The sequence below is a fragment of the Euwallacea similis genome, chromosome 1, assembly GCF_039881205.1.
Source record: "Euwallacea similis isolate ESF13 chromosome 1, ESF131.1, whole genome shotgun sequence".
Lineage (NCBI taxonomy): Eukaryota > Metazoa > Arthropoda > Insecta > Coleoptera > Curculionidae > Euwallacea > Euwallacea similis.
In genome coordinates, this window is record NC_089609.1 from 6,763,629 (window position 1) to 6,783,321 (window position 19,693).

At 33.9% G+C, this 19,693-nt stretch overlaps 3 protein-coding genes across 6 annotated transcripts; all 3 read left to right on the top strand.

Annotated features, from left to right (window-relative positions):
- The first annotated feature begins 711 nt into the window (after positions 1-711).
- Positions 712-2,717, top strand: mRpL49 (mitochondrial ribosomal protein L49). The gene is made up of 4 exons (XM_066389781.1): positions 712-799; positions 1,294-1,354; positions 1,404-1,575; positions 2,407-2,717. Exons 2-4 carry the CDS (start codon positions 1,298-1,300, stop codon positions 2,697-2,699), a joined length of 522 nt encoding a protein of 173 aa, XP_066245878.1. The 5' UTR covers positions 712-799; positions 1,294-1,297; the 3' UTR covers positions 2,700-2,717.
- A 1,947-nt stretch (positions 2,718-4,664) lies between these two features.
- LOC136413393 (b(0,+)-type amino acid transporter 1-like) lies at positions 4,665-9,844 on the top strand. Of its 2 annotated transcripts, XM_066396927.1 has the most exons (11): positions 4,668-4,840; positions 5,229-5,435; positions 6,184-6,320; positions 6,379-6,520; positions 6,847-6,972; positions 7,039-7,138; positions 7,550-7,594; positions 8,223-8,450; positions 8,500-8,746; positions 8,846-9,017; positions 9,075-9,844. In XM_066396927.1, the coding sequence occupies exons 1-11, from the start codon at positions 4,837-4,839 to the stop codon at positions 9,128-9,130; spliced, it is 1,464 nt and encodes a 487-aa protein (XP_066253024.1). In that variant the 5' UTR covers positions 4,668-4,836; the 3' UTR covers positions 9,131-9,844. The 2 variants fall into 2 exon arrangements, with proteins under 2 accessions (XP_066253027.1, XP_066253024.1); XM_066396930.1 differs by lacking the exon at positions 6,847-6,972 and having other exon boundaries at positions 4,665-4,840.
- LOC136413249 (sorting nexin-14-like) lies at positions 9,693-18,277 on the top strand. 3 transcript variants are annotated; one of them, XM_066396679.1, is made up of 16 exons: positions 9,693-9,818; positions 10,147-10,411; positions 10,460-10,633; positions 11,074-11,276; positions 11,334-11,647; positions 11,822-12,099; positions 12,149-12,207; positions 12,271-12,309; positions 12,371-12,578; positions 13,507-13,694; positions 13,752-13,882; positions 13,939-14,080; positions 14,579-14,763; positions 14,815-14,979; positions 15,879-16,057; positions 18,119-18,277. In XM_066396679.1, the coding sequence occupies exons 1-16, from the start codon at positions 9,706-9,708 to the stop codon at positions 18,179-18,181; spliced, it is 2,706 nt and encodes a 901-aa protein (XP_066252776.1). In that variant the 5' UTR covers positions 9,693-9,705; the 3' UTR covers positions 18,182-18,277. The 3 variants fall into 3 exon arrangements, with proteins under 3 accessions (XP_066252776.1, XP_066252784.1, XP_066252794.1); XM_066396687.1 differs by lacking the exon at positions 12,271-12,309; XM_066396697.1 differs by lacking the exon at positions 9,693-9,818 and having other exon boundaries at positions 10,283-10,411; positions 10,479-10,633; positions 11,052-11,276.
- The last annotated feature ends 1,416 nt before the right edge of the window (positions 18,278-19,693 follow it).

Below are 19,693 nucleotides of genomic sequence, written 5' to 3' on the forward strand. Positions count from 1 at the left end.
AAAATTGATGATGGCTGTCGAATTCAAAACGTCGGATTCCCAACACGAAATCTCCTAGTTGTAGAAGAGGTAAAAGTGTAAAGATGAGGTTGTAAACAATTTTGTATTAGCTCGCCAAATACGTTGAGGAAAAAGTAATAACGTCTTTCTGAAATTTCAGTTTTTGTCAAATACCTCTGAAATTTACTGATATTTTTCAAATTTCAAAATGATATATGATTACCGAAATTCTCATGATGGAGCTCAAGAAACGGACTTTTGTACATAAATCTAACAAAGTTCACTTACCTTTAAGAACTGACGACTCTCAAATGAAACATTTTGTATATCCCATAACATCAGAAACTTTTTCAAACTTGTGTTTTATTAGGTTACGGGTCATAGATGAGATGTAATATGAAGACACCTCTATGGATTTATAAATAAATTCATTAGGCCATTTTGAAAGCGAAGGAACCTTTCAGAATCCAGATGTCGCGGCCCCCTCACGATGCGAAATGCTACGTTGTAGATGTGTGCACCAATTCGTTTAATTTAAATTTTAAAATAACTTCATTCAAACAAAATCTATGGAGACAAAGACGGCGGCACGTTAAGTCTACTTTTTCTACATCATTGAGCCGAAGTTGTTAACACTAACTTCAGCTCATTACTGTCAGCTGTGTTGACGCCAAAAAGGGGAAGAAGAGGTAAATTTTAGGTTAGAATCAATTTCATTGTTTATTAGTTTTTCAGAGAATAGTTTTCATGAAAATGATTTTAATTAGTGAATTTCTAGAAGAATATTAACAACGCTTTGGTAGGTTTTCTGATCAGGGCTTTGATTCTAGAGTAAACATGTGAAAATATGAATTGATTGATTAAAGAATTGCATAGACCCATTTTACTAGAACAAACATTTTAATTCGCTTTCTCACTCCCACATGCTCTAGAATTTGGCCCGGTGTTGGCAGTTATGAAATTCTTGAATTAAGACGTCTTAGCAACTTTAATAAGAGGATAATATCCATGAAAACATTGAAATATTCGCAGAGTATTAGTCAATGTCTTGTTTCAATAGAAGTTATCTTCTATATAAAGCTGCCAGTATATTGATCTAGTTGCCTTTGAAAACTTACAAACTTGTGGGCTTTGAGAAGTTCCTGCTAAATCCATAAACTTCCTTAAGTTTATAATGTAGTTTAAATTGATCCTTTTGCATGTAGAAGTGTCAATTTAAGCTATACTTAGACTTAAAGTTTGTCTTGAAGACCTTTGGAATATAATAGTAATTTTCTCTATCTCATTTTTTAGTAAGATGTCTTTAATCAACAAATTGATACCACTTCGTCAAATTTCAATACTGGCCCAGAAGGTAATTTTTACTTAGTTGTTTGAAATGTTAACTAAATAAAATATGATAGGTTTCACAAATCCGAGAGTCTAGTTACTTATCTTCCTTACAACTAGAAGATATTGATACCCCATCTAGGCAATATGAAACCACAAAGGATCCTATTGATTGGCAGTATGTTCAGCAAGTTTTACCCCCAACTGTGGTGCCTGAACCTTTGAAAAAAGATAGATATCCCTCAGGTATGAGATTATGTAAATTTTTGTGGTGCTAATACTGGTCCCATATATTTTACACAAGATATTTAACTAAAGAAATGTTGTATATGAATACATAATATACTATTATACAAAACCTATTAAAATATTGGGTTCTGACCTAGCACAACAGATTTAAAAATTGAAGAAACCAACTGAGGAGCAGCTTTTCAAATCATATTAGGCATGAAGTAAATTTTTGGGTAGAAGCCTCAATTGGGTGATAAAATTCATTTAACTTTATTTGCTCTTTTTTTCATTAAAAGCAGTAATGGATGTAAGAGACTAATTTCAATCAAAATGGGCTTGAAAATATGAAAAAATGCAAATCCTAACTCAAAACCATTATGAAGGACTACAAAGTTAGTTTCATTTAATGATGAACCTAGTTTCTCATTACAGGTGGTTATGAAAATATGATATGGGGTATTTTCCACCTTTGTACATTCTAGTAGTTGTGCTATGAAGACTATTATTATCAATTTGAAAAGTTGTTCATTAGCTAAACTACTCAACAATAAATTCAAATTAATGATGGAAGAGTTTGATTACAAAAATTATTGGTATTCAATAATTCTTTTTTTATTTAGATTGTATTCCAATTACTCTTTGTTATACCACTTTCTAAAATAAGGCTTTAAAATATCATCATTGGGACCTATTATTGAGTAGTTTAATTGACATTAATATGTGAGGCCCCAGGGCCTCAAAATGAACATATATCAAAGCTTTACTCTGAGTACTATCCCATATGGTTAGTACAAAACTTAAGCCCCAGAAACTACAATAATAAATTGATAATAATTAAATTTCTAGGATGGAAACCACAAGTTGAAAACCTAATGGATCGTCCATATTGTGTTCTTCGAACCAAAAATCACATGATTCCTTGCTATTTGAAAATATCCAACTTGAAAACAAAGAAAACGACATTTCTTAAAAATATTAAAGGAGATATTTGGTTGTTGGAAAAGGAAATCCGAGAGTTTTTGGCACCTCAATTTTTCCAACCAATTAGAACTCAAGTGAATGAATTTGCTGGTTATATAAGAATTCATGGTGATTATGTAAATGCTGTAAAATACTTCTTAGAACAAAGAGGTTATTAAACTCTAGTTATAGTATTTATTGTTAAGTATTTTTTATGAAATGTGTGAGGATTGGAATCATAGTTGACCTTCCTTACAAAATAAGGCAAAGATGTGTAAGTTAATGACACTATGTGCCATAAAGGTAGGACAGTCCCAAAATAGTATGCAAACTCTATATAAACATGTATCAAAATAGGGGGTTGGAGAGTAAAAAGGACTCAAACTATATATCTTTAATAATTTTGGGAAAAATTAATTTTGACAAAATATATGTTGACTAATGTACGTGATCAATCGTCCACATACATAACTTGTATGAAAACGATGTGGAGATTAAATCGAACAGTACAAATAAGAGAGTACGTTTGTTCAAAGGAAAATGTCCCAACGTATTCCTCCAATATAAATTGTCCTGACAATATTTTGTGTTAAAATAAAAATACCTAACGGATTTTGCACCAATACACAAAAATCCCACCCAAATTTTCCTTAATGTATACAATTTGTTTCCATTTTAAAGTTTGAAAATATATTCTGTGTATCATTTGCCACTTAAATTTACATTTTATATTTGCGATGTCGCAAATGCAAAATCTACATCATTTATCCAACGTTGGCTATCAGGAATTTATTAGTCAGTCATCATTAGGTTAATGATATAAGACAATAGCAGCACGGTTTTATGGCTGATAAATAATCAAATTGCTGGCAGTGCGGTTATGTCGTAACAACCGTTTTGAACAAAAAAAATTACTGCTTTCTAGACAGATCTGTTTACCATGTGTTGCAGTATGCTGATTTGCAGCCGGTAAATCGGACATTACAGTGCCTTATTCTGTAATTTTGTAGACAAGCAACCTTATCCGATAATATTGCGTTCACCATATTTTCTATAAATACGGTTGATTGTTTTTAATTGTGTGAATTTTGATGTGAAGGGCGGGTAAGTATCTACTTAGAACACAAATCCTTTGTAAATTAGTCGGCAGTACACCTCCTAATGTCGCCTCTTCCGTAAAAACTCATACTGTAACAAACCACTTACTGGACTCGTTACGTAAATAGCTATTTCCTACAAGAGCACGGGGGCTAAATTTGCTGTTCTCTGTAAGTTTAATTAAATATTAGCCTGCAGTAAAATCCTTTCCTACGAGCGTGCGGTAAAGTGGTTTTACCGCACGTATTTGCAGTGTGCATGTGCGGTAAAAATTTTGCCCCACGCAGTTCAAAGGAAGATGTGTCAAGTGAAAACTATTTGCGGATATTTGACATTGACATGCGCGTAACGATTTTACCTCACGACGATGTTTAACTAAATAGATAATAAAAACAATTAACACCCATGCGCTCGTGGGGAAAATATAACACGTGTTAGTTAAAGTGCTTTTAATGCACTCAATTGCCAGCTTAACTGCTACTTTCAACTTGCAGATGCGTGCAACAAAACCACTTTATTATTGCCTGGGAAAATATTTTTTTTTAAGAGTGTATACTTTCTGAGCCCTTTTTACCGATACCTCTGTTGTCAGAGATTGATCGAATTATTGTGACTGACAAGAGTTTCTAGGTGTACGTTTAACGTATTTGATCCTGCACTACAATAAATAATCGATCAAGTGCTTCCGGAGTGTAATAATAGTCAGGAACCACTTAATTTTACGCGTTCAGGTTTTACATATACATATACTATAAAATAGGTTGTATTTAATACTATTTCCCAAGTTCATTCTCAACATGCAGCCATTGCCAACAACATCATTATTATTTACATAAATGTGTGTGACAGTGGGTCCATAAATAGCACCTTTAACCGGGAATTTATTGGTAAGGCGGTGCGACTTAAGTAGAAACCTCGCTTTATATTAAAAAAATCCGCCTCTGCGCATGTTTTTATCTAGACTCGCTTATATTTTTTTAATTTATTAATTATTAATTTTATCAGTTTATTTCAATTTTCGTAGGTTTTATACTGGTCAAAAGTCGACGGTACTCAGAAGCTTCGATAGTGAAAAAGACTATTGCGCAGTGACCATAGTGATATAACGATAAATGCTTGTGATCTGAAAGTTACTCTACAATGTCTTCGAATATTGTGGATGCAATGATTGTGATAACTTGAACGCAGTTCTGTATACGCTATTGATTTGATAACAAAATGAGTAAGTGAAATCTGATCTATTTCTATTAAGAATCATGCTCATTCTCCAAGCATGTTTTGCCACCAAAAAGGCTTTTCGACCTTGCAGTTGGTTCCTAAGCATGAACCAAATGGTTATACATTAGAAATGGTAGCTATTTTGCAGTTTCTCATCTTGAACAGGTGTTTTTCTAATTTTCATTCCCAAACTCAGACTTTTCTTAAGAGAAGCCTGTGACATAACGGGTCTCATTTCTTAACTTGTTATGAAACGAATTGAACTTGTTTTAAACAAATGACTTTGGACTTAATGTTTATGAAGTGTCTGGAAAACTAAATGATCTTTGAAATTAAATAATCCGTGTTTCGTATATGAAGGATATATTCTAGCCTTATATCCTTGATTTCAGATGAGGTTGATTCGAAAAATGACCCTAAGGCGCAAGAAAAAGTGGGTCTCAAACGGGAAATGGGCCTGTTTTCAGCTGTCAATTTTATTTTGGCTATTATGATTGGATCTGGCATTTTTGTATCTCCCGCCTCAGTGCTAAAATACAGTGGTTCCGTAGGAATGTGCCTTACAATCTGGATTTTATGTGGATTAGTATCACTGCTAGGTAAGAATTACAGCATTTATATATTTGTTTCGGAATGTGCACTAGAAAAATAAGGAGAGCATTTTTAGTTTCTCCTTATCGCCAGAAAACTTGCAGGGTGCATATGTTGAGTCAAGAAGCTATCAGATTTACAAAGTCGCTTAATTTTTAAAAATTTAATATATTTATATATATTATATATATTTAATATAAATAATTTTTAAAAATCGTTTAAATGTTTTTTCACATTATTGCCAATACAAAATTTTATATATTTTTTAATATTGTGTATGCTCCCCGTGCATGTGATCAGTAGATCTAGTAGCTACTAACATATATGGTCTTTAAATAAATTTTGCTGTTTTCGATTTATCTATTAGCACTTTAAGAATGGCACATGCCCGCTGCGCCTATCACGGGAAGACTAATAAATATCTCTTTTAAGGAGCAAATAGTGCATTTTGCATCTTGGTCCAGTTATTATATAGGGTGAGCTATTTCAGTTTAAACCTAATTTAAATTTTATGTTAATTTTACTGTAGTTGCTTCACTATTTGCCTTGTATCTCCAGAAGCTGAATTGCAAAAAATCGAAAATAAATCCGAATGGCACTCAATATATGACTAATTAACCCTAGCAAATATGAATGATCTCGAATAAATTGTACCATGAATATTAATGATCGTACACAAGTTTTAACCAACCTAGCTAAAATAAATGCACAACTCAGCCCAACTAGTTAACTAATTAAAGGCCAGATATTCGTTAGGTGCTTTAGCCTTTGCAGAGCTTGGGATCATGGTGCCAAGGTCCGGCGGTCAGTATGCCTTTTTTATGGATTCTTTCGGACCCTTGCATCAGTTCTGGGGCCCCCTACCAGCATTTCTTTACTCGTGGACAATGATTGTATGAATACACGAATATAAACGAAACCATGAGTCATAACGTACGGTAATTCTTCCAGATTTTAATTAGACCCGCAGAGGTGGCAGTGATTGTAATGACCTTTTCAGAATATCTATGCCAGCCAATATTTGATTTGATCTGCTTAAACGATGGGGAGACTGGTGATAAGGTGAAGAAAATTATTTCTTTAGTTGCTTTAGGTAAGTTTAATAGTAATGTGCCGGGTCATGAAATGGAACTGGACGTCGGCCATAGCTCGGAAACCCTTAGTACAGGTACCCATAGCAATAAGGAAAAACTATCAACAACAGTTGTTTGAATTTTACGGCAAGAAATCCATTTTTTTGTTATAATATTCATATTGATAAAGGGTTTACAGAGACACGGTCGATGTCCCCCGATTTTTGATCACCAGGTGAGGTATGCGTGACTTTGATTACTTTGCAAAGATTTTATTATAGTTACTAATCTACAAAATTATACATATAATATATTTGACCGTCCTAATTTAATATACCATTTTAAGGTGTTATAACGTATGTAAATGTAAGAAGTGTCAAGCTGTATGTTAAAGTACAAAACATTTTCGGATCGTTTAAGATACTGGCCTGCCTTGTAGTGATAATTGGTGGAGCCTATGAGTTATTCCTGGGTAAGTTAGAAATAGAAACTATCGTGTTGGGGAGGAAATTAAACTGATAAAATTTTATTTCTACAGGGAACCACACAAAACTCACAAAAGGATTTCAAGGCACAAGTTTTTCTCCGAAGAACTTGGCACTTGCATTTTATAGCGGATTGTGGGCTTACGATGGATGGTAAGACATGATACTGGTATTATATGATAACACATTTATTATTTTAAGGCAGGTTTCACGTGTACGTATTTCTTGCAAAAATATCTAGCAAGAAATTTAATGTCGAAATGATTGAAGAAATTGCTTAAACATGAATTATTGCATGCACTGAAATTCGAATTCTGCATGCTGCAATTTATATTTGACTCAGTGCAATTTTTCAGCTATTTCTACTTTATTGTATTTTTTAAATTATTTTAAAAGAAATAAATTTTGTTTATTCCTGTAGTGTTATTCCAAAATCCGGAGAAAGTTTATTAATCTGGAATGATTTTCCTCCTATTTGTTAAAAAAATTTTCAAATTCGATCAAAGAGTAAGTTGTGCAAGAGCACATTTTGTTAAAATTTAAAAGTGTCTGTGTTATTTTCAGGGCAACGCTAACAACAATCACTGAAGAAGTACAGAGGCCTGAAAAGTAAGTAAGTCCATTTTATAATTTCCAAATTTCGTTTTTTTTATTAATAAATTTAAGGCCAATATGCACGACTTTAATTTAGGATGGAAAGAAAATAAGTGCGTATATTTCTTATGTTCCGCATAAGTGCCTTTTTCTCACATGAAAATTGAAATAAAATGCTAAAAGTATAAAGACAAGGTTTAGAAAAACTATTTGCCATTCTATAAAGAAATAATTAAATAAGTATATGGTTTGTTTAATTTCGGCAAGATGGTGTTAAACAATATTTACCCTAAAACATTAAAACAAAATTTTCATTCGCCATTATATCAAGAAATTATTGCTTGTTTCCAGTATAATATATATTTAAAATAAATTTAGGAAGCTTGTGTGTCTTTATCTTGAACATTGAGTTAACAGGAGCACGAAAAAATAGGGAAGAACATTTCTTCCTTTATGTGACAATAATGCTTTGATAATTTTGTTTCATTGAACAATCCTTGATGATGGATAACACAACAAATTGTTTCTATTTTTGATAAGAAATTTCTAAAATTAATAAAGAACTATCAAAACCTTTGGAAAATTTCCGCGTTGCAAGGTTTTTGTTTTATTGGATTAATTGGAAAGACTAATTTTTCTTTAGGAATATCCTGAGAAGCATAATTATCAGCGTGCCTGTAGTAACAGGCCTCTATGTCTTCATGAACATTGCCTACATGACAGTCTTGTCAGTTCCCGAGATTATGGCCTCCAAAGCAGTGGCTGTTTCATTCGGAGAGAAGGTTCTGGGGCCATTCTCTTTCATTATTCCTTTTGGAGTAGCTTTAAGTACATTTGGTTGTGCTTTAAGCATTCAGTTCGGAGTGACCAGGTAAAAACGACACTTATAGTATTAAAATTTTTATTGTTATTGAGTTTAGACTCTGCTACGTATCCGGTCAGGATGGCTTCATGCTAGAGAGTTTTTCTTACATTAATTACAAGAAGTTTACTCCATCTCCTGCCGTCATTTTCCAAGGCTTAGGTAGTTTCGTATTCATACTGAGCGGAGATTTGGTACAACTAATAGAATTCTCCAGCTTTCTCATGTGGGTATCATATGGTGCATCAATGGTTTCATTGCTGGTTTTAAGGAGAGTTAAGCAGAATATCTTCAAACCCTATCGAGTAAGTTATAAAATTAACGTTAATTTCTAGCTGGTTATTTTCAATTAAATTCTAGTTATTTTAGTATTTCTCACTTTTAGGCGTTTTTTTGCATTCCAGGTGCCGGTGTGGGTTCCCGTATTTATTCTTCTGGTATCGATATATCTAGCCCTAGCTCCCATTATTAATTATCCTGATTTGATGTATCTGTTCGCCGTCTTTTTTACCGCCGCTGGAATTCCAGTCTACTACTGGTTTGTTTACAAGAAACGCATACCCAGAGGTTTTATAGGTAAGCTAAGGCTTTTGGGGGATAGTGAAATTAAGACTTACGCGTCATTTCTTTCAGGATCCTTAACGTATGTATTACAAGTTGTATGTGAAGCTGTACCGCCGCAAAAATGAGAAATGTATTCAATAACCGAAAATCAATAATCTCAAATACATGATTAAGTTTGACCAATTGATTTGTGAAATTTTAGCCTCACACTGTTTGTAATCGTCAGCACCTTTTAATAAGAGTTTATACTTATAAAAAGTAAAGCACCTTTATTGACAACTCCGTCCATCTAACAACTATGAATGTGAACTGAATTTGAACGTGATTGTGCCCAAGAATCCAAAAATTTAATATTTTTGAACGAATGAGATATATACATTTTTTAATGATAATCGAATAATAAAATGTCTTTATGGTGAAAAATCTTTAACAAAAGATATACATAAATGTATAAACGTTGCGAACACCGACGCCGCCACGAGCGCATTTCAGTTAATATGATGGTGAATTACAGCGGCGCGCTGTTGCCATTCCACTTTGTGGCTTGGAATGTAAGGGGCAATGATTGTACAGCTGTTTGACAGTACCAAAATTTGGGTACTAATAGGAAATTAAAAAAAAGAAACACTATAAAGTAAACAACTATATTTACATTTTATATTTACTTTTTTGCTGGGGGACGCAAAGGAAAGCAATAGCAATGATTTTTACTAATTTGTTGGAGATTTTAAGCTTAATTTTAGGTGACTTTTACGTGAAAATATCTGCAGCAGTTGTTTTAATCTTCAGCGGATCCTACTGTCTTTTCTTCAGGTCCGTAATATATTTAATCATCTCATGAAACATAAGGAAAAAAATTAAGGACATTGATATTGAACATCAGCTCTGTTGTCCAAGTGTAGTAGACTACTTTCAGTCTATAGGCTTTTTCCAAAAGTTACTTAGGTCCATCCCCAAGGAATTATTGTAACTTTAGATTAATTCAAATTCAGTTTAGTGGAAGTAAAACAACATCCCATAGTTTATTTGCGATCGAGTTAATTCAAGTAACTTAACTTTTTTCCTAGCATTTAATTTGCTGCTCATTGCAAAATACTAAATTTAATAAGAGTACATTAATAAAATCCATCTTTTTTTATAGCCCCTTTGCAGGTTTTACCATATTGACCTGCTATGTTCTAGGCTACATTGCAACCTTCTTTTTAATTAAGTATCGGCACTTGATTACTAATTATCTTGAAAAATTGTTAACAAAGTACAGGGTCAAACCGTATGCTCAAGTGAAGTTAAAGTCTTCATGCAGTGTTTGTGATGGACTCACATGTAGAAGGCATAATGTGGGCAGGAGTGTCACTCCATGGAAGGAGTTGCAGCTTAGTTGTGAGCTAAATCAGGCCATTAAGCATGTGAGCATTAAGATCAAAGCTGTTGCTTAGGGGACAAAGTTGTTTCAGTTCTTTAATAAAATTTTAGAAGACTTCATATGCTCTTGGCATAAGCAGTTTACAGATAGTCCTGAGTTTTTAAATGAGCTGAAGTTTTGTCTAAAATATGCGAGTGCCAGTTTAGTAAATCGAGTACTTCAAATTGATTATGTTAATGTCATTAACAAGAAACTCATACCTCAGGTATGTGCTTAACAAAACATATTATCAGCTAGGTCATATTCAGACATGGTCAAGCTAAATATTGAAACATTTATTTTGTGGTGTTTGTCCATGACTTGATTGTGTGTGCTAATGTTAAAAAAATTTGGTAATTTAATATTTAATATTTGGAGATTACATAGAGTGCATAGAAAAGTTTAGAATGGATGGTTGAAAAACATAGGTATAGGTAAAGTTAATGACAAGAAAAGTGGCAATGATTTTGGTATAATGGTAAAAAGTTAAGTCTGGTCAAAGTACAGAAGTCTACTAATTTTGTCAAGCAATATTTTATTATGCCAAAAGTACAAGAACCTGATTAGAACAGCACAAAAATATTTTATGGTTCTTTTGATACTGGCAGTAGCTGTCATTCTAAATTCCTGTCGCTGGGTTCTAGGACTGATATAAATATGTTTCAGAGCATTAAACACATAGATGATTACCTGTATATGCAGCAAATCGCCAAACTTAAAAATGTCAAGTACGACGAAGTTATAGTCGAATATTTGGGAAACAATTTACACCCTGCTACGACTAATCGCAACAACGAGTTGGTTTATCTGCAACATTTAAGTGCCGAATTAATCAAACATCTATTGCCTCCTTATTACATCAGTTGCAAGTAATTTGAGGTAATTGTGTTTTGCTCAAATTGATGATTATTCTAAACTTTTTTTAGGAACTATACGGTTTTGCTACGAGAATTATTGGCAGGCTGGGTACTTCTGCCACTAATGGATGCAATCGCAGACCCAAACATTGTCAACTCTCTAGTAATCATTGCTGTAAATTATAAATCAACTTCAAAGCCTCAATTGGTTCCAGAAGAGGAGGAATTTTTGCAAGAATTTATCCAACTGGACAATAGTAGAAAGCCGGCTTTCACAATGAGTTTAAATAAGATTAAAAACAGCACTGAATTGCTTTACCCTTTTATGCAATTTCTCAAAAAAGAGGAGCAGGTGCACTTGCTACAGTTTTGCATGGATGTTGGTAAGTGATTATCATTTTTTCATGTCATCTTTTATATGATGACATAAGAGGATGTCATTCATCCTAGCAACCTCTGCATAACATAGTTTATGACATATTGAAACCATTTTCTTACTAGGAATCTGTATCTTTAGTTGCCGCAATGTAAATACTACATGATTTCGGTTCTAATAGATGATTTCAATACCAAACTGCTGACACCGGACTTGTCAAAGAAGCAACTGGAAGGGCTCCATGTACAGGCATTGAATTTGTATAAAGAATATCTCAATGCAAACTCGTTTAACTTTATTGGCTGCTCTTCAGAGATTTGCTCGGAGTTTTCCGATCTTATTGGAGATATTTATAGTGTTGCGAAGCTGCGCACTTCAAAACCACTCTATCAGGCTTACGAGTTTGCATTCAGCCAATTGGAATCGTTTTGGCTGCCACATTTTTTTCATAGCAATGAAGTAAGTGCTCTTTCAACAGCGAAATGTAGGTCTAAGTGCAATTTTCCAGTTCTACAACTACATTTGCGGAACGAAAATCACTTCAAGCTACAACAAAGCTTCAATAAAGTAGGTATTTTCATGCCCTCTAGTATAATTAACCCTAACATGTCTCTTTGCTTACTAACCGAGGAACTCGCTCATTTGTTTTGGATCTCCTACCAAGCTTAGGTGTGTTTAAGAAAACTTTATAAGGAAACGTAGCTATTTCATACTTTTTTTGTGATTTCAGAAGTAAAAAGTATTATGAGCAATCGAATTATGGGGCTGTATCGAAGATCAGTAGCAGTCTCGGAAAAATTAAAGGGGTTCTAAAGGCTGCTGCTCCTATCGAGGGCTCCTTGGATCCACTCGAAAGCGGCTATTCTGAGGATGTGATTTTTTCTGATAATCTTATGAGAGACCTAAGTAGTTGGAAAGTAAAAATTTCCACTTCCGAAGTAAGTAGACTCTTGGTCGCGTTTAGACTCGTCAAAAATGATTGTTTACGTTTCTATCTAAACATTACGTAAACCATGAGGCCTATAGATAATACGCATTTTATGTAGAGTGTAAACTGTCACTCTATATCAATAGCGCTACCTATTTTATGATGTTGATTTGCCTCTAATCACAGAGAAACTGTTATTACATTTAAGTTATGCTTGGTTTTACATATTTATGTTCTATAGAAAAACACCCATTCAAACTTTAAGTAAATAATATGTAGATAATTCATGTAAATTACATTTTGTAGCTTAAGGCCGATCCCTGCTTTGAAAGTTTTAATGATGAGAAAAAGAGCGCTAATTTTATCCAGGAGTGACCCTTCAAAATCGAAAGAAAGTGTCATGAAAAGATGTTTTTTAATCGCTGCACTAATTTATAGGGGATTCCAAAATAGAGAAAAAAACACTGTATATTTGATTCACCCATTACATAATGATAACTGACTTTGGCTTAAAATATGCTACGATGTACAAAGAATAGGCCTACAATTGAGTAAAATATTAAATGAAAGCGGAGAGTAGGTTTAGAATTTATTTAGCCTTAAAGTTGTAGCAATTTTTAGCGGTGGGATAATTTTATCCAGGAGTTTAGTTATACATATGGTTAAGATTTGTTACTTTTATGTACTGTATTATTATTTTCAATGCTTTGATGCACTTATAAAAAATATGAACCAGCTTGTATTGGATTTTTTTTAACTCGAACATGTTGTAAGGCTTATTGGTATTCTTCAAGCTCACCACTTGTATACACTGTAAAACAAAATCTGAAAAGATCTTTGCGTTTTCGAATTACGTGTCTTTAAATTTGAGGTAAAAATTAGCATTTATTAAATTGGTGATTTGGACAGGCGTTTATAAATAACAAAACTTTACGCAGGAGACTCAGATACACAAAATTGTACACTTCTGCATCAATGTGCTCCACATCGATGAGACCACTCCCGAAAAAAAGATAAACAGCTGGTCGGTACGGAGGAAAGATCAAGACTTTTTTACTCTTAAGGCTAAGCTCGTGGAGTTCCATGGAGAAAGTGAGATTTGTGACTCACCTCTGCCTTCGAGGAAGTAATTTCACTCCTTCAGAGACTTAATCTTTTGGTAGCTAAGTATATTTTTTAACAGGGCTGGCTCATTGGTGGAATCTCGAATACCGAAGTATGAGGAGTTTTTGGGGAAGCTGTTGCAAAAGCCTAGCTTAAGAAGTAGCGATTTGCTTCATTCCTTTCTAACTATTGAAGATGACTTTACTTTAGGTAAATAATTCCTAATTAAGGGATTGCTTTGTGTCTCATTGAGACTATTTTTATAGCGATTTCAACTATGGCTCCAAACAATCAAGATATTGGCAATATCTACCAATCAGTGGCTTACAAACTTAGGAAGGAAAAAGGACAAAATTTGGATAGTTTTATTAATACTTTCGTTGGTTCTGTAACGAAGCAGAAGCCAGAGTAAGTTTCAACTATTCAACCTTTATGTTCCTCTCACTTTGCCACGGAATTCTAATGTGTTGTTCCCGTAGAATATGCTATACTTTTTATACTGACATTTAAGTCACTAGGTGTAATGTTTTTTTTTTTACAATTGATATCCATCAGTTTTTTCACATAAGACCAAATCTAATTTTGTACTTAATATCTTTAATTATTTGCGATATTGTGGGTTATTTGTGTTCAATTTCTTTCTCTGTAATTTCTTTCTTTTCTTCTTCATCTATAATGATAATTGTAATCGATAGAATTGAAAATTTCCATTTTTTATTTTGTATTTTGCGTAAATACTAAAAATTTCAAACTCCTTGATTGAGATGTTCCGCTTTTCTTGTGACGCAATTTGATAATTTCATATTATAGGAGAGCAATATGATAAAAATCGACGGCCATCTGCGAGGAAAATAAAGGTTTAATGGGTATTAGTGCAGCAGCTTAAAATATATATATCTCTTTTAGCAAACTTGATATAGCTGAAGAGGGCACCGAGGCAGATGTGGCCTTAAATAAAGATATCGTTAATCCGAAGACATTCAAAAGCCAAGTCTTTAAAGATAATTTCGGGATTTCCTATAAACTATGCTCTGGAAGCACGGGCAATGGGTTTCATCCGTCATCATTTTCAGAAAGTTTCTTCTATCTTTGTTAGTTTTCTGCGGTTTGAAAGAACTTTTGTGATAGTTTTCGTATTTCAGTGCGCCATATATTTAAAATTAATCTAGTCTTGCTAAAAGTTTACGTGGCAATCTGCAGCATTGCCCAACAGCTCGTGGACTTACTAATCAGTGTTCTGATCGAAAAGAAAATCAAAGCAGTCCTAACTCAATACAATTTGGCCTACCTTATCAAATTGTTGGAAGGTAAGATGAGGTTACACTCATAGAGAAGTAGAATGGATGCAAGAATAATCAAAACTTCAGCTGTTAGACTTACAACTGTCGATGTTTAGTATATAATTTGACAATGTTTCAGTAAAAAACCTATACAGGTATTACTAGTTCAAGTGGCAACATAAAGGTTGTGCAAGTGGGAAGAGGTCTGTATAAGGTTTAATATGCCTCCAACAAAGACCAACGAAGTGGGTTGCGAGGCTAGTTGTTGATGTGAGCAGAGTCAGGTCAGCGTTACCAAATCTCTCATCATATCGGAATTTTTACTAATATAAGTTCTAATGATGGATTAATCGTTGTTTTTTCATTTGTTTACTTTGCTGTTTTTTGCTCTGATATTTAAAAAAAATTCCATCGCTATGATGGCAGCAAAATCGATACTAATCTAAACAGGGAAATGGAGACATCAACCATACTGATTTTGCCCACGTTAGCCATTAGCCTCTTAACCTACTTTGTGGGTCTTTGTCGGGGGCATATTACATCTTATGCGATCTTTCTCCCACCTGCATAATTCCTATGTTTCTACTTAAACTGGTGATACCTGTATACCCATGTTTTCATATATTTCATGTGTTAGTTACCACTTGCTTTACTTGTATTGCTTCAATTTGAGTTGTTGCTTATATACAAATATCTCTTCATATGAAAAATACGAAAATGTGTTGCAAGTGGTAAAATTAGGGCCCATGCGTATGTCCTACAGAGTACCTGACAGACTTGACAACACAAGAACTGAGATTTTTGCATCAATTTTTCCTTGTCGCTAACTTACTGTACATCTCTGTGGTTTCGCCTGCATGCAGGCTTTACTCATAGAGTGCCCCTGTTCGTCGACGCACTTCCATTTTGAACCATTGACATTTTAGGTGCAATTTTTAATACACATACTCCACATACTACCGAGGAATATGAGGAGCGAAGAAGCAGGGCTTTTACGGACATACAGTGTTGTCCTAATTTTTTTAACAGAATTTTGGGAGGAAATGTCAACGATGGATTGACTGAGTTGTTGCAGATTTTACAGAATCCTCATTATAATAAACAAGTGAGTGGTAGTATTGGTTAAGCTTGGTTATAACCCTGAATTTTTTCTCTCTCAATATACACTTTAATGTTATAATTATGGTGACCAGTACGTATGGAGATGACAGATCGAGAGATGCGAATTTAAAAAAAATCTTCACACGTTTTATAAAGCTTCTGACTTTATTTTATGACATCACTCAAAAATTATTCAGTGAGCTTGATTTTTCACTAGTAGCGGTGTCATTCTTGACGGATGTCAAATGGTAATCAAGGATCTTTCATAAAACTCCGTAGTAACTTTGTACATTTTTCTTATTTGCACGCTGAATGTTTTGGGTAAGTTCACTTCTGCTAGCCTTGTTATTAGCTACGTATAATTTCGATTTAGTTTTCGATTGGTCATTTAATTTCGTCTGGGATTATAAAATGGTTCGAAACTTTGCATATGAATAGTATTTCATCCACCCGTAAACCTCAAAAGCAACTTCACAAACTCATCTTACCTCGATCTTCTACTTCTCTCACTTCATCCAAAGTGTGATCGTATCCAAAGACGTCTTTCTTAACTCACAACCAGAGTAGCGTTTGATGGCACTCACTTCCACTCACTAAATAACAGTTTTGCGACACCCACTTTCATTCACTAAATGTCAGCTACACTAATGACGTATCTCACAAGTCTTTGCAACAAAAGAATGCCCGATTATTATGATCATTACTTTATTCCGCGTGGCAAGACTTTGTGTGCAACCTCACAAACACTCGTCTGAATCATATAAGAAATGATATCGCCCGAAAAGATACAAAAAACTTTACAACCTTTTGTAAACGTACAGCTCATCGGTCTAAAAATTGATACGCGACACTTAATAACATTTGTATTTGAGTTTTAATATTTCTACACATTGGAGATATGGAAAATTAATTCGGTATATCCTGCTGTTGGACATATGTATATTCTACAGTGTGTCCAAAATAAAGATATACTACATAATATGCAGGATAAGTATATTCTTATCTTCCAACTCTGAAAGAATTCAGCTAAACAATAAACACACATTCTGTAACGAAGAACAAGAACAGCGCGTAATGTAAAACGTTTGTTTTACATAAACAAAAGTTCCTGTTGAATTTAGAGTTTGTAAGGAACTCCGACTTGATAGCGAAGAACATTTTGCTAATGGTGCACATGGAAATGTGCAGATGATATGCAGGTATAAATTGCTAAACTTTCATTCTATTTAGTCAGATCTATGTATGTACGAGCATATACAGGATGTCCCAATGAAAAGGAGGCACCTGGACATCTCTTATATTATTATGTTTGAAAGCATTTTCCGAAACACGTCGATTGTTTCTTGAGGGACATGTTTTGACGTACACTTAACGCCTGAACGATCAATCCCCTAAGAGGAGGAGTTACAATCCCTTAAATTTGAATAGGGAAGAAGGGTTGTGTAACACCTGGTTTTAAAAATCTTTATCCCTCTTTACATCAGGCTGTGATAAAAGTAATTTTGACGAGTCGTTTTTAGAAAAATTTTAATTTTATTTGGCATCGTTAAATTAACTTGTAAGAAAAAAAATTGTTTGTAAATTCGTTACTTATTGCTTTTGGATTTTATCAATTTAAATAAAAAAGTGAGTGGGTTTACTATTTTCTATCAGATAGGATCGAATGTTACTCATTATATACGTATACAACACAAATACGGGAAAAATTTAAATGTTTGTAATAACGACTTGTCAGAATTACTTTTATTATAATCTATTGTAAAGAGCTTTTCAAGACCTTTAAAACTAGGTGTCACACGACCTTCCGTGTCCAAATTTGAGTGGTTGTTATTCCCTTTTAGGGGGGTTGCTTGTTCAGGCTTTAAGTGTACATCTCCTTCGAAAAAAATCTATCTACGTTTTTTACGAAATTTTTCCGAACACGATAGTATAAGAAATCTCTGGGGTTGCTTCTTTTCAATGGAACACCCTGTATATCTTCTGCCATTTCAGAGATCCCTAAACTGTCCCTTCTTGTATTGTACGTAGTGTATAAGGTACGTTAATAAAAAAAAATTTCTTTCAGCTCTGCTATAACTTGCTGGATACTATTCTCGTGGAAACATTTCCAGAGTTGAACGACGCTTAATTGAATGGACCAAAACTCTTAATTAATAATTATTATTTATTTAAGTAATTTCTTTACGACATTCAATGTGATATTTCTTCTTCTAATATAAAAAAAATCCACCATTGAATAATGACTATAATTTCTGCCCCTACCCATCGATGAATATCCTACGGGTCAAACTGCCTTATGAAAGAACGGATACTAAAGCATCCACACACTATAGTTTTAAATGGTTTTGACATGACGAACGGAACCTGTTTAAGATAAAGCAGATTTAGGTGTAAATCTTAAAAATAAAAAAAAATCGTTCAAAAAATGGACAGGGTGGGTGGGGCCCTTGTCCGATGGGTAAGACTGTTGAATCGAACCACAAACCCTACAGCATCACTCAACAATCTTAAGTGTTTCCTAGATGATAAACTGAATCTTTTTATTGGCATTGAAAGCGGTTTTAGCTGCAAATTGCAAAAGTAAAGATGGTTCGTTCAAAACACAAATCGTTGCTACTGAAACGCAGAATTCTAAATAGATCAGATAAATTTACGGGAAGAATTTTTTTTTTCAACCCTGTATTCGTCTGGATTTGCAACATACGAGAAACTATTCTGTGAAGAACTCTACTAAATTGGCGAAAGTTTGATGATCTGCGGAAATGATAACCGCTTTGTCGAGGAATGAAGCTGCGCGGTTCCTGCGGTTTTAGACCACACACCTCGTGTTTACCCGAATTTATAACACGAAGAACATAAATCAAAGAATTTTGATATCATTAGACGACGGTCAAACTCAGCGATGGATGTTATACATTTTAGCGTTCGCAAGCGTTCGTTCTAAAAATATTCCATGTCCGGAAAACTATTGGAAAACCACAAAGTGTATTATTTTTCACACCAATAATGGTCAAATACTTACAAAATTAACTCCCCCAATGCCCATTACTAAAAATATGTTAAATACATATAAACCGATTTAATCACCTAAATCTACTTTTTATTGAATTAAATTTTAAATTTACCTTTTTTTCAGGCAATGCCTTCACGTTTTCCTTTCCCAAGAGGAATAAATAAGAAACCTGAGCTCATTCGCTGTGTCTGAGCACAGAACCCCCCGTGTGGCAGATACCTTCGTTTGAAGGAACCACTTTAGAAGTCCATTTTTCTCGCTTTACGACGCTCTTAACTTAAAAGGCCGGGTACTACCTGATGACCCTTTTCAAAAAGTTTATGACACTTTTATCGGCTGAAGATTTATCGTTCTTACTGTTTAATTTCTAGGGAATCTTTATTAGCGAAAATTTCATCTGGATTGGTACTACCTTAACGGCAATTATATATGTAGGTAAACATTCAGCTAATGAGTACCAGAAGCTCTGGATGACAGACAAAATGGCCTATTACAGGCTTAATGGTTTATTTTACAAAAAATATATGTTGACTCGTTCCACAAATATTTAATGTTGTAAATATCGTTTTCGAGTGGGTGAACCCCGATTTATTTTGTTTGGTTTTCCGGAGATCTTTATGAGCTAAT

Coding starts and splice junctions, on each gene's coding strand:
- mRpL49 (XM_066389781.1), top strand. CDS start 1,298: ATGTCTTTAATCAACAAATTGATACCACTTCGTCAAATTTCAATACTG. Junction 1,355..1,403: donor TTTCAATACTGGCCCAGAAG/GTAATTTTTACT, acceptor AAAATATGATAG/GTTTCACAAATCCGAGAGTC. Junction 1,576..2,406: donor AAAAGATAGATATCCCTCAG/GTATGAGATTAT, acceptor TTAAATTTCTAG/GATGGAAACCACAAGTTGAA.
- LOC136413393 (XM_066396927.1), top strand. Junction 6,521..6,846: donor TATTTCTTTAGTTGCTTTAG/GTAAGTTTAATA, acceptor TACCATTTTAAG/GTGTTATAACGTATGTAAAT. Junction 8,747..8,845: donor ATATCTTCAAACCCTATCGA/GTAAGTTATAAA, acceptor TTTGCATTCCAG/GTGCCGGTGTGGGTTCCCGT.
- LOC136413249 (XM_066396679.1), top strand. CDS start 9,706: ATGATTTTTACTAATTTGTTGGAGATTTTAAGCTTAATTTTAGGTGAC. Junction 10,634..11,073: donor ACAAGAAACTCATACCTCAG/GTATGTGCTTAA, acceptor AATATGTTTCAG/AGCATTAAACACATAGATGA. Junction 14,980..15,878: donor CCTTATCAAATTGTTGGAAG/GTAAGATGAGGT, acceptor TTGACATTTTAG/GTGCAATTTTTAATACACAT.